The sequence below is a fragment of the Eublepharis macularius genome, chromosome 5, assembly GCF_028583425.1.
Source record: "Eublepharis macularius isolate TG4126 chromosome 5, MPM_Emac_v1.0, whole genome shotgun sequence".
Classification (NCBI taxonomy): domain Eukaryota; kingdom Metazoa; phylum Chordata; class Lepidosauria; order Squamata; family Eublepharidae; genus Eublepharis; species Eublepharis macularius.
The window spans coordinates 20,631,204-20,645,049 of NC_072794.1; the positions used below are offsets into that span (position 1 = coordinate 20,631,204).

At 47.2% G+C, this 13,846-nt stretch overlaps 1 protein-coding gene across 1 annotated transcript in view; it reads right to left on the reverse strand.

Annotated features, from left to right (window-relative positions):
* Positions 1 to 327: 327 nt before the first annotated feature.
* Positions 328 to 13,846, reverse strand: part of LOC129330237 (inactive serine/threonine-protein kinase PLK5-like) — a 32,182-nt gene continuing 18,663 nt past the window's right edge. Inside the window, exons 9-15 of the mRNA XM_054980260.1 lie at positions 13,095 to 13,174; positions 11,682 to 11,784; positions 9,104 to 9,184; positions 7,324 to 7,486; positions 5,651 to 5,780; positions 3,717 to 3,827; positions 328 to 2,738 (exon numbers count right to left, since the gene is read on the reverse strand). Coding sequence (XP_054836235.1) covers positions 2,553 to 2,738; positions 3,717 to 3,827; positions 5,651 to 5,780; positions 7,324 to 7,486; positions 9,104 to 9,184; positions 11,682 to 11,784; positions 13,095 to 13,174 — 854 coding nt within the window. The 3' untranslated portion in view covers positions 328 to 2,552. The remainder of the gene's footprint in view (positions 2,739 to 3,716; positions 3,828 to 5,650; positions 5,781 to 7,323; positions 7,487 to 9,103; positions 9,185 to 11,681; positions 11,785 to 13,094; positions 13,175 to 13,846) is intronic.

A 13,846-nucleotide genomic window follows, 5' to 3' on the forward strand; every position in this document is an offset into this window, starting at 1 on the left:
TGTTTTAAGGATAAAATAGAGGATGGGAGAACTATGTATGCTGCCCTGAGCTAGTTTAATGGCAAACAAACAAACAAACAGCAAAGTGGAACCTTCATGTTCAAGGGCAGTCTACCACTAAGAGGTGTGGCAAAGAAATGGGGAGGGCTGTTGTCTTCCTGCCTTGCCTGTGGGCCTCTCGCTGGCCACTTCTGGGATCCAGGATACTGGCCTGGGTAGCCCTTTGCCCCGCCTGATCCAATTAACCTCCAGGCCCATGTGTCTTGCCTGAGCACCCCAAACAAAGAGAAATCTATGTGTGAATCTCATGCACGCCCCCAGCTCATTCTTTTCTTCACTCGCCATTGACAAAGCAGAGAGCCCAGTCTCGAGTCCTCATCACTTTAATTACGAACCGCATTTATATCGTACAATCAAGATAGCAGCAGCATTGGGGCAGGTGGCATGGGAATGTCAGCCCAACACCATCTTAGGTCCCGCTGCGCATCGACACCGTGAGCCAGAATCCTGCTCTGCTCACACCTTGCTGGGAGCCCGGCTGCCGGGAACATCCCTCACCTTAAATTCATGCATTTCTCCTTCCTTAAGCTTGCAATGAATCTTCTCACTCCCTCCATCATTTTTTTCCCTTCTGGCTTTGCCAGCAACCAGCGCTGTGCCCACAGGACTTAACCTCCAGCCACATTCAGCTTCCTTCCTTCACTATGCAATATTCCTGTTCCCTCAGCTTTTAAAAAAAAAAACCTTTCTCATTCCATCCAAGCCCTCCCCACTAGAACACATGCTCAGACCTATGGCCTCTCCCCCTCACCTGCTTCTTTCCAAGCTAGCCCCAGTTCAGACCTGAGAATCTCCCACCCCTCCATAAAGCTTCTCTTCTTTGTAATGGCGTTGACTGAAAAAAACCCAGAAGGCTGCCCCTTGCTCAGATCCTCCATTCAAGGGTATTCTGCTCCGCATTGAGCATCTGTCATCTTGAAGTTCAGGAGGCAAGATGGTTTCTGCTTTGCACGCACTAGGTCCCAGCTTCGGTCCCCGGCATCTTCCATTTAAAGGATCTCAGTTCCTTTTCAGGACCTGCCCCCTTTCTCTGCCCAAGACCTTGGAGAGCTCCTCTCAGAGTAGACCCAAACGGGCTTAAAGGAACCAAGGGGTCTGACTCTGCAGCAGGCAGTTTTATGTACCCATGCAAATTTGGGAGAAGTTGTAGCGGTGTGACAGAGCAGATGCATTGCATGCAGAAGGCCCTGGGGTAAAGGACAGCAGATGCTGGGAGAGGCCTTTCCACACCTGGGATGCTGGAGAGACGTTGCCAGTCTGAAGAGTCAATATTGAGCAAGATGGACCAAAGCTCTGGGTCTGCGTCGGCTTCTTCATACGCACACAGATCTCCAGCAACATTCCTCTGCTTTTAGAGCCATCCCTTGGTGGTCTGGCAAATGCTTTGCTTGCAAAGTGTTCCCAGTTCAGTCCAGGACTCTCCAGGAGCAACTGCTGGGAAAGACCTTTCTCAGCTTGAGATCATGGGGTGGAAATACACCTTACTAAGTCCCATGGGATTGTATGTATAGCCCTCAATTCACATGCAGGCTGTTCTTGCTCTGCGCCCCTGAATGCCGCTTTCACAGGAGCTCCCTTTGGGTGACTGCATCGGCAAGTGATTCCGGGAGGGCAGAGCACCAAGTCAGCTCTGTTTTCTGCTGTGAGAACAAGTACTGTAGGCTCCTTTGAATTGCAATTTGCATTTCTTTAAGGTGTGAGAAAGTGTCAAGATCTGCATTTCAGTGAATGGATGTGAGGTGGGGGAAACGGAGGAACTGAGAACGGGCGGAGCAAATTGAAGTGTGAATGTGAGAGCACATGCATGAGAAGCTGGAAGGGGGACACATGAAATGATGCACACTTGAGCTTCCCTAAGTACTTAGTAACATGTATTTCCACCCTTAGACAGCAGCTGCCAATCACAGGATGAAGTTGAATGAAGCTAGTTGGGTGAAGGAATAATCTGTAAGCTTTGTAAGCTTGAGGAGAGACACCCATGGGTGTTGCAGTGGCTGTAGGTTCTCTATCTCTTCTTCCTACCCTAAAGAGGAGCCATAATTGTGATCTCCCACGGATGCTCTTCTCCACAAGCCCCCCACCCCTGCATTCTCTGCCCTTCACTGTTGCCTTGCGCCTCTGCAACATTCTCACCCTGTATCCATCACTCCTCTCTCCAGCCACAGAGATCTTGGCCAGATGTTGAGGTTGTTCCCGTGACATGCATGCCGTCGCCATACATATTCACAGCTCGGCAATACATTCGTCATAACTGACTATATCCATCAGCTCTAAAATAGCACTCCGGAGAGTCCCTGTTCCAAGTATTTGAGCCTCATTGCCAATTTTTTCCTCTCTTGGGAGGAAAAAAGGTGCTGTGGAAGAGAGCAGGATGTGTCCCATGAGCCTGCAAGCAGTCCCAGGTGTGGCAGAATCTCCCAGGTGGCTCTTCACATCCCTGCATCTGTTTCAGGCAGCCGGGAATGGGAGCATGGGGTGGGGGTTGGGGGTTGCTACAGGCTGTGTAACATGCGCAGGGCGTACTCCATCCTCTCTCGGAGGGGCAGCGTCCACCCTTCCTGCATCAGAGTGTCCAGTGGGAACGTAGTACTCCGTCGTTGGCGGTCTACAAACGTCAAGAGATACTCTCCAGCTTGGCGACTGAGGACAATCTTGGTGTGGTCGTGGTAGAAGTTGACCTGCATGGGAGAAACCCAAAAGTGTGAGAAAGTCCAGCCAGCTGGTGAAATGCAGTTGGGTGTAAACGGGCGACAGACATTAGAATCCCCCGTCCTGAATCTTTTTGCAACAAGGAAAACTCAATCCTGGCCCTTCAGTTTGGGTGCTTCAGCCGTTGAAGGTGGGATTTCTGATCCATTAAGTACCCTTTAAAACACCCTTCTGACACTCAGCCCCACTAATCTTCCAGCTTGAGAAATATTTATATCCTGCTTTTCTCCCAGTTGGGGACCCAAAGCAGCTTTCACCAGTCTCCTCTCCTCCATTTTATCCTCACAACAACCCTGCAAAGTAGGTTAGGCTGAGAGTGAGTGAGGGTCCCAAGGTCAGTGAGTTTTCATGGCAGAGTGGGAATTCTGACGTGGATTCTCCCAGACCCTGGTCCAACACTTTTACCACTGCGCCACACTTGCTCTCATATCAGATTGATCATCGGAGGACAACTCTGTATCTGTCCCTTCCTTCTCTCCCACCCCACTGTGTCACCAAGATAATCCCATGCTTGTGAAGGCCCGGTCATGCATGCTCTATTGTCACACTTCAGGCTAGTCCCCAATTTCATGCCATGCACTGAAATCGCTTGCATGTGTGCATCTCGAATTTCATAGGCAAATGCTGAAATGCTTCTTGCAGGCCAGCCTTCCTGGAAAGAGCCGTGGTTTAGTGGCAGAAGTCCTGCTTTGCACGCTGCAGGGGTCTGGGTTTAACCCACAGCGTCTCCACTTAAAGGACCTCCCAGTGCAGGTCTTAGGGAAGGCCCTTCTCTGGCTGCCAGGCCAAGGAGATAATGCTGAGCTAAACCAGCAGTCTGACTCAGTAGTAGGCAGCTCGTCCTGCTTAAAACTGTTTCACTGGGCAGGTGGATGAGGACCAGGGGGAAGGTGGCATTTGTGTATGTGGAAGTGTGTCATCTAGGGACCCACAAACCTGGCAGTTACCTGCAGGGTCCCATTGCTGAAAAGCATCAGCAGGGCTTCGTCGGACTTTGCAAAATGCAGGAGGTAAACATCGTCTGTGGCGCTTGCAGGATCTGCTGGCTGGTGCCCACCCTGTGGAGGAGTAAAGGATCAATGCCCCCACATAGGCAGGAAGGAGATGGGGCTGCAGAGCCCAAAGGAATCCAAGGACTGCCTCCCTCATATCTAGCTTGTCTGATGTTTCCATGAACCAACCAAAAGGGACAGAGGGGAATATCCTGGGCCGGGAATGTGGACTCTGAACTAGGGATGTTGTCTTTTTAGCTGCCATGGCCAGAGGCAATTGGAAGATTCCCCTCTCCTTCCTTTGCATACTCCCCTAGCTGACCCCAAAATTCACAAGATCCCTTCACAATCACTGTGGCAATCTGTTCCAAAGACCAATTAAGTCTTCAGTATTTCCTCTGGTCTATTTTCAGTACCCGTGACCTGATGCAAAAGGAAGGTGTCAAACTTTCATAGTTGGAGAGAATAAATTTGTTCTTTCAGCACTATGCATGATGACGTATTTATGCACCTCTGTCAAGATACCCCACCCACCCACCCCCAACAAATCCTGCTGTGGCCAAGTCTGAGAGTAAAGATTTTTATGAAGTCAGTGTTCTTGATATTTTGAGAAAATGCAAAGGGCAAGGCAGAATCTGAGGGGGAGGGGAGTTCTTACGCCTGAAAGAAAGAAAACGAAGAAAGCAAACGTTTCATACAATTACTGGTACCCTTTCCTGGTCTTTAGCACTGACCTTTTCCAAATCACCCCGTTATAGAAACGTAATGGCTCTATTCTTGTAGTTCTTCCATTTCTCATTTACAAGATCAGTTACCCAAAGACTGGACATTACATTTGAGCAGCAATTTTGTTCCTGTCTCCTGCTGTACCTTTCCCTTTGGTTTAAATTTATTCCGCTGTGTTCTTATGAAAACTGTATTGCTGTTCTTGACCTTTCATGCCATTTTCTGCTCAAGGGTATCATCCATTATTCTACTGAACCTGGGGTTCCCAGCCCCTGGTTTGGGACTCTACCCACTACACAACACTGCCTCTGCATTTTTATTGTGATTTGGGTTTCTAAAGATTGTCTTTATATGATTTTTAAGAAGCTGCTTCAAGAGGCTTACATGGCAAAGCAAAAACAAGGCACCCTTGGTAACAGATTGCAGAACAGAGTGAATAGATAATAGTAATAGATTGGTAATAGATTGCAGAACATCAGCCAAGGGATAAAAAGGCAATTAACCAATTTATACAATTTGTCAAAAATCATTACTATAATCAATAACCAACCTTTTAAAGTGACTAAGTGCAAAGTAGCAACTAACAATAAGTTCAGATTCTCTTATGGTACATTGTTACACTAAGTTCAGATTCTCTTACAGTACATTGATAATTTATAGGCGAACCTTAAACAGTGAAGGCAAGCGGCCAAGCATAGAAATTACAGTGGTTGCTATAGTACATTTACAGACATTTACTCAGAATTAGGTACAAATAAGTCTGGAAATACAACAAGGTAACCAGGAAAACAGTAAAGTCCAAAATGGTTCAATAATAATCTTTATATTTTCTTTTGCCATCTATCAAGGTGCCATAAGAGAATCTGAACTTATTGCTAGTTGCTACTTTGCACTTAGTCACTTTAAAAGGTTGGTTATTGATTATAGTAATGATTTTTGACTAATTGTATAAATTGGTTAATTGCCTTCTTATCAAGAGGCTTACATAGCAAGACATTTCCTTTTAGAAAAGTATATATGTTGGATTGGAGTGGGCAGCTCTGTTTCACCCGTGGTGGTACTTTCATCCGGCACCAGAAGCGTATCCCTGATGCAAGAGACTCAGCTTGCAAAATTTTGATCAAGGAAAAAGCAGAGACAAAGCTCCTCCCCTCCTTCCTTACCTCCAGCAGCCGCTGCTGCATGTATCGGGTGAAAAAATGAAGGATGCTCATTTTGGTGTTCAGGGATGGGGGCACCTCTCTCCGTGGAAAGGAAACGACCTCCTGGACTTCTGAGCAGTAGCAGATGTGCCTGGAGTATAGCAAGAGAAAACACTACATCATTATATGTCTAGGATGGACCAGAAGCCCCAGCGCCTCCCTGAAGCTAAGCGCCAGTCATACAAACCACCAGCTGCAGTCAGCAGCCAGCAACATGCCAGGCAGGGCAAAGAAGAGAAGCATGAGCAGAGCGCCTTTCCCATTGCTCCATCACCTGCTCCTATTGCTGCTGACGTCTCAAATGTTTGCGCCGTGAGGCAGGGATCTTTTGGGGTTGCTCTGTAAAGCTACTTGAGGGATACCAGGCTGTTTAACCTAGATTCCAAACGTGGCCTTAAGCATGGATGAAAATCCATTCAGAGGGTCTCCGGAAAGGGAATGCTCAATTCCAGGGCAAGATTCCTCCTCTTCACTCTGTCCCCACTGAGGACTACTGACCTGTCCCTGTAATATTCAGAAGTCCATTTCATATTATCATTACAGGGTTCCAGAATTGGGGACTAATTCCAGATTTATGGTTCTGAGTATGACAGCTTGGTAAGCTGCTATCAAGGACAAGGTAGTCCCAGTATAACTTCCTTTGTTTATTCCCAGTAAAGTTATACTGTAAGAAGACCTTCCGCATATTCCAAGCGATTGCAGCATCTTACGGTCACAACGCTTCCCATTTTCCAGCTCTGCAATATGTCCTGTATGAGATACAACAACCAGAACTGCAGACAGTATCCCAAACCCTGGTGGGAGAATCTGTTTGGTGTTGTAGGCATTTGGGTGGCTTTGTTTCAAACTATTTTATACGTGGCCAAGCCTTTTGCAATGAAGGTATCTAAGGACTTAAGAAAAGCCCTGCTCCAGCAGACCAAGGCGAATCCACCGAGTCCAGCATCCCGTTTCCAACAGTGGACAGCTCAGATGCCCCAAGCAAGACATGAAGGTTACCACTCTCCAGGCAGAGTCTGGACTTTTCCCAGAATTGCCACTGACCTCCAGACTACAGAGATCAGTTCCCCTGGAGGAAGTGGAAGCTTTGGAGGGCAGAGTCTATGGCATCAAATCCCTGTTGAGCTCCCTCCCTTCCCCAGACTTTGCATTCCCCAGGCCCCATCCCCTAATTTCTAGGAGTTTCCCAAACTAGAATTGGTAAATACAAATTGCATGTCCCCCCAGTGCCTGCTATTCAGAAATACATTGCCTCTGAGCATGGAAACTCCATTAACACATGATGACTAGTGGCTGCTAATATACGTCTCCTCCTCCAGGAATGTATCACCCCTTTAGATAAGGACATTAACAAAATCTGGATCTGTTTAGTCCACACTCCTATTATCCACAGTGCAGATGCTAACTGGAAGCTCACAAGCAAGACATTGAAGGCAATGGCCCCTCCCTCAATTCTCCCCTGCAACTGGTATTTGGAGGTAGAGTGCTTCTGAAGCTGGAGGTTCCATTTATTTATCATGGCTAACCACTATTGTTAGTTCTGTAACCAGTTTTAAGCCATTGCCACGAAACAGCCTTGAACAAGTTCCCCCCCCCCCAAAAAAACAGAGCAGGGTAGGCAGGGAGATACTCACTGGTGCTGAGGATAGAGTGCGATGTGCGTTCCATCCGCAAGGAGCACCCCAGTTGACCCATCAGACAGCAGATAACCAAAGCCGTATTTGTTAGAATAATCCACCCATTTGGTGACCATCCGGACAGGCACCGACCGTCGCTGGTTCTCCGGATTTTCTGCCGCTGGAAGGGCAGAGAGGTATGAGATACCGGTATGGAATCAAGTGCTCTGAAAAACTCCATTATTCACTTTAAAAAAAATCTACAATAGCATCTTTTTTTTTTACTGGCTGTGGCTGGATGTAGAATATTTAAACTAAGAGCTAAGCTACAAGAGACGAATTACACAAGGAGGAGCATGTGAAGGGAGTCACAATGTTAACTGGGAAGCTGAGTTTTAAAAGAGATCGGAAGGCTTTGTCAATTTCCACTCTCTACAGAGCCAGGGAGATGTCTGTTCAGAGGGCTTGTATATTTCCTTTTCTCCTCCTAGAAGGGGAGGTGAAACTGACAGAGCCTTCAGGAGGCAAAGAGGAAATTAACAAATTCTCTGAGCAGCTATTTCACTGGCTCTGTAGAGAGGGGAAATTGACAAAGCCTTCCGATCTCTTTTAAAACTCAGCTTCCAGCTAACATTGTGACTCCCTTTACATGCTCCTCCTTGTGTAATTCGTCTCTTGTAGCCTGGCTCCAAGAACAAACATCTGCAATTGGTGTCCATTGTGGAAATAAGCACATCAGCACAGTTTTGTGTCATTTATGCTGCTAGTTTTGGGGAAGGCCAACCCCCCACCCCGAATCTCTGGAAAGGCTACTCCCCTTTCTCCTGGCTCCTGAGATTTCACCAGGATTTACCAACAAATTCTCTATTTTGTTTATTTCATTTATTTATTGACACAGGATTAAGAACGAGAAACTTGCTTTTTAACAAAAAATCAATTAAAAGCCCAACATTTGCACAGTGCAATTGTAGAATGGGCACATTTGGAGAGCCAAGCTACATGTTACCTGTGACACATCTATTCGAGGGCGGGCAGTGCAGGGTTGCCATCTCTGGCTTGGGAAATTCCTGAGGATTTGGGAATGAAGCCTGGGAAGGGTGAAATGTAGCAATGGGAGGGGCTTCAGCAGGATATAATGCTATAAAGTCCACCATCCAGAGCAGCATTTCCTCCGGGGGAATTGATCTCTGCTGTCTGGAACTGCAGGAGATATCCAGACCCCACCTGGAGGTTGGCAACCCTGCATCACTGTGGCCCCCGGCAGCCATTTTGGCTCAGGAAAGTGGTGAGACAGGGAAGGCTGAAGTCCCTCTTCTTCCTATGCTGCTTGCATTCCTTAGTCAAACTGAACCTTGGCACACATGGGAACGGACACAGTGTCAACAGTTAATGCGTAAGTTTAGCCCTCACACACAAGCACTGTGGTAAATAGGGGTGACAACCAGGTGGAGTCAGAAGCGGACAATACTTGCAGCAGTCAGGGAAGGTTCAGGGTCCTGCAGAGCCTGATACCTCTGTTTCTCCTCTCCTTTAGCTACCGACCCGCTGGGCCTTGCACCTGGAGCCTTCCAGACTAGGGAGGCTGTGGAAAGACACCTTCTCTGTCCAAAAACAGACCTTCCACTTTGGCTGCTGACTTTCTGTTCCTCAGAAAGACCCCTAAATCCCAGAGATCGTTGGAAAGCCAGTTCCTGTGTGGGCAGTTAAAAGCACAAAAAGGGCAAAGAGGGGCCTACAAGACCACAGACCAGGCCTGTTACCTCAAAGGGGAGCCAGTCGAGGCAAACGTCAGCCTTACCCTGGGGGATCGTCTTCAGGCAAGCCCTCAGGACTCGATCGACTGTCTCCAAGGTGCCACCCTGGCTCCACTCAGCATCCCCTGAGGGGAGATAGCTGGGTAAGAAAACAGTGTGATGACAGGCTGTGGAGAAAACCCCACACCTCTAGGCCAAAGTCCCTGATCCTCCTAGACTTTCTGGTTTCTCTCAGACCATCATAGGCCATAAGGTTAGCCATTCTAGTTCCCTCCTAGCACTCTCAAGATGGACGTCTTTTAGGTACCAAGCCCATCATGACCCAGTGACCTTCCTTGGAGAGCAAGAGAGCGCAGCGGCCAGGGCCAGTTGAAGGTATTTCATCAAATTCAAACTATTAGAGAGAACTCTGTGTGAGAAGGCCCAAAAACAAAAGCCATAAAATCATTTAATATAGGTTTCCAATGGCATTAGAGTCGTATTTATGTGTTTAAATGATGTTTTCACAGCACAGATTCTGTACTTTTGTTATAAGTGGTGCCATAAGCCAGTGTGGTGTAGTGATCAGAATGTTGGACTAGGATCTGGGAGACCCAGGTTCAAATCCACACTTTGCCATAGAAGTATGCTCAGTGACCTTGGGCCAGTCACACGCCTTCAGCCTAACCTTCCTCAAAGGGTTGTTGTAAGGATAAAATGGAGGAGGGGAGAATGATATAAGCTACTTTGAGTTCCCATTGAGGAGAAAGGTGTGTTATAAATGCAATAAATAAATAAATGTTGCTCCAAACATCCTCTAAACCTAGGAGGCCTGATGCTGTGGCTGCTGGCTATTGTCGTTTACCTGCTATTATCATTGGGCTTCTGTAATCACTCCACTCTCCAAGATATAAGGACAGAAGGACTCACATTCTAGATGTATCTAAAGAACTGAGCAGTGACTCACAAAAGCTCATATCCTACCACAAATTTTGTTGGTGTTATAGGTGCCACTGGACTCTTGTCCTTTTCTGCTATCACAGGTAGGACAAAGATAAAGTTAAGGGAAAAAATTCCCCTTGCCCCCTACCTTTCAACCTATGACCTACAGATAGGGATCCATGCAATGGTCACCCCCAGGTTGGACTACTGTAATTCACTCTATGCAGAGCTTCCCCTTGGTCTGATCCAGAAATTACAATGGGTCCCAAATGCTGGTGTGCATGTCCTAACCAGCACTCCGTATAGAGCACATATTACTCCCTTCTTGCAGCAGTTACACTGGCTCCCTGTGGAGTTCTGGATCAGATTCAAGGTTTTGGTGTTGACCTACAAAGGCTTTAGCGGACTGGGACCAGCATACCTGCAGGACCGCCTCTTGCCATATGTTCCCCGGAGAGTGCTTAGATCAGCCGATTAGCATCTACTGGTGATCCCTGACCCCAGGGAGGTTTGACTGGCCTCCATCAGAGCCAGGGCCTTTTTGGTCCTGGCCCCAACCTGGTGGAACTCTCTGTCTGTAAACACCATGATCTTTTATCCTTTCGGCAGGACTGTAAGACAGAGATGTTCTGCCAGGCATATGGTCGAGGCTGCCTTGTATCCATGTACTGAGCCTCCCTACCAGTCTCCTGTCAGGGGGAGGGGCTGTATAATCATCTTGGGACCCCCCCACCAGTGGAGTCATAATGCAACCAGAATGGCTGTTCCCCCTTCATTCCCCTCCCCTCCCTTTAAGAGCTCCCCCCTCTATGCACTATTGGCTGGGGCAGTTGGTAGGTCCCACCCTCTTGGGAATCGTATTTTATTGTATTTATCATATTTCTCACTGTATTTTATGCTTGCTAGGTTGATTTAGTCTTACTATGTTTTAAATGTACTTATACCTTGTTGTGACCCGCTCTGAGCCCGCTTGCGGGGAGGGCAGGCTAAAAGATGAATGAATGAATGGATGGATGGATGGATGGATGGATGGATGTTAAGGTGAAGCAGGGCAACAGGGTTGCTTTTATAACTCTCTTTGGGATACATGTGTTCAGTTAACCTTGGAGGACATGAATTGCTCTCAAAAGTTTGCTTTTTAGATAGCTGGAATCTGAGAACAGAACGATCTCCACGGTGGGTCAAGTTTCCTTCTGTCTGGTACTGGTATGACGCATGGCATACAGAGGGAATCCAGCTTCACATCACTCTGCCCCATTCCTCTTTCCGTGTAGGCCATTGTCTCTCTCACCTTTGCTGGCCCCATTTTTTCCTGCCCCCTGCCTTTTCTGGAGGGAGCTTTAAAAATCTTTAGGCCAAAGGTTTCCATGGGCTTTTGACAAAGCTATTGAATCAATCCAGGGAAAGGGAAACCTTCCCTTTCTCTGCATGTTGGCACTTGTTAATATTACTAATAGAAAATAATTTGCTGATTACTAAGGAGAGTACCACTTTTCTGTGTTTCACCAAACTGATCCGCAGAGCTCTGAAGGACATGTTCATTCATAACCATGACCGATTCTCAGAGATGGGTTCTTCCTCAGCCTGCTCGTAGAAGCGCCCCCTCAAGTCCCATCATTCCGTTCCAGGACATGCTCGCCCAGGGCTCCTCTGCCACCCCCTCCCTGGCCCTAAGCGGTTTCCAGTTCCTTGTCCACTCACCCTCTCCTTCAGAGCAGTTGTTGTTCAACGATCCCTTCATGAGCAAATGAACGGGGAAGCTGCTGGGGTCTTCCACGGGGTTTGCGCTCCCTTTTTCTGCTTCCTGGGTCAGGCACAGGGAGTGGGGCAACAAAGAAGCGATCTATATGACTCCGGTGGCACAGAGCAAATACCACCCCCACATGCCCGTAAAAGCACCATAAAAGCATGGCTCATATGCAGCCTCAGAGAACCCTAGGCAACATGTAGGAAAATGCAAATAGAGGTGAGCTGAAAAAATTTCCCCGGAATTGCACTAAAAAAAAAAAAAACACGTCTTCTCTCCCTTTCTCTCTGCAGACTGCTTATCCTACATTTCACTGTCCAACAAGAAACCCCTATCTATCATTGGAAGGTTTTTTTAAAGTTTGTGTTCATGGGACTGTTGTTTTAGACAATAGACTTTGGGGGGAGGGTCATGACTTTGGGTTTAAATGGTGATTCTGATTCTGCAGAAGGTGTGTTTGAGGGTCCAGCTGGTACAAGCTGATGGACAATCTGGTTGTGTCCCACTTGTTGCTGCATGCAAAGGGAGAGCACTCAATGCGTTCCTGGGAATGGGCATTGTCACGGAAGGCCCACAGTGGCTGCCAAGTGTCCTTTCAGAGAATCTAGTCTGCCACAGAAGAAATCACAGAGCCTCTGATAAGTATTGGAGCAACCCCGGAGCTCCTCTGTACGCAGCTTCAGTTTACAAAATCCTCATCAGTCTAATGACACAAGAACAGCCCCAATGGATCAGACTTCCAAAATTTCTTTCCACGGGGCCAGCGAAGGAAGGAAGGGAGCGAGCAAGCCCTGCTGGGTACGACCAAGTGGGACAATCTAGTTTAGCATCCTGTTTCCAGCAGTGGGCAGCTAAAATGCTTATGGGAAGCCAACAAATGGAGTATAAAGATAGATCCCTACAAACCCAGTGTTTATATAGATGTAGACCGCTTCTGGACATGTGAGCTTCATTTGGCCACCATGACATGGCCACCAATTTTACAGATTGCCATTAATCTTACAGGCTCAAAGACAGTCTCTTCCCCCCACCCCAGCTAACCTCAGTAGGGGTCTCTATAGGTCCATGACGAGGGTGAGGAAAGAGATATTTGGGGAGATGTTTGTGAAGGGAAAACAACAGAGACTTTATAGGAGCTTTGTTCTTGTTGGAGGGGGCTATGGAAGAAAGACTCGGGTTTGTTTCTGACAGAAGCACCAAAACACTGCAGAAACGGGGACAGGTGCCTGCCTCCCCCCACCCCTATTTTAACCCAAGACATATGACTGTAGTGCAGTCACAACTGCCAAAGGATTTCTTTCCAAATTCTCTCTTGCTGCTCTAGATAAACTCTTGCTTTTCTACAACACCTTCCCCCATTTCCTTACCAGGCTGGGGCGCTCCTCCATTGGGCATTGCGGCAATCCTTGCTGGGGGATCTCTTCTACTTTCTGTGGGATGGGGCTCACTGTGAGCGGGAAGGCAGAACGCAGCAACAGTTAGCTTGCAGAGGAAGCCAGGAGGCTTTGCACACCTGGCAATGATTTACACCTTTCCACTAATTGATGATCTCCAGCTTATGTACAGAATATGGATTGAAACACAGAAGGAAACTGACCCCAACTGACAGCTTCAGTCTTAAGAGCAGATGAAAAACTATGATTTAAGAATTATATTTGGATGGCTTTGACCTGGCATGTAAAGGACAGGTCCTCCCCCTACCTCAAATTATTTGGGAAGATTTTTACTGGGAACAAATTAACAGTTTTAAATGAAATCTTTTTTTATTGTAAATATATGAAGCTGAATCAGAAGAAGGGTAGGGGTAGAGGTTAAGTCCTTCTAGCCAAATTTGCAGGCATTTGCAGAAGTTTTAAGGTGGATTTCTCTATTCCCAGGACAAATCTTCTTAAGACAGGTTAATTTCAGGTGGGTAGCTGTGTTGGAGCAAAATTCGAGTCCACTAGTGCCTTAAGGACCAATGAGATTTCCAAGGTAAAAGGTTTTGAGAGTCAAAGCTCCCTTTATCAGATATCAAGGAGCTTTGACTCTCAAAAGCTTATACCCTGGAAATCTTGTTGGTTTTTAATGTGCTACTGGACTCAAATCTTGCTCTTAAGACAGGTTGGTTAAACATTCA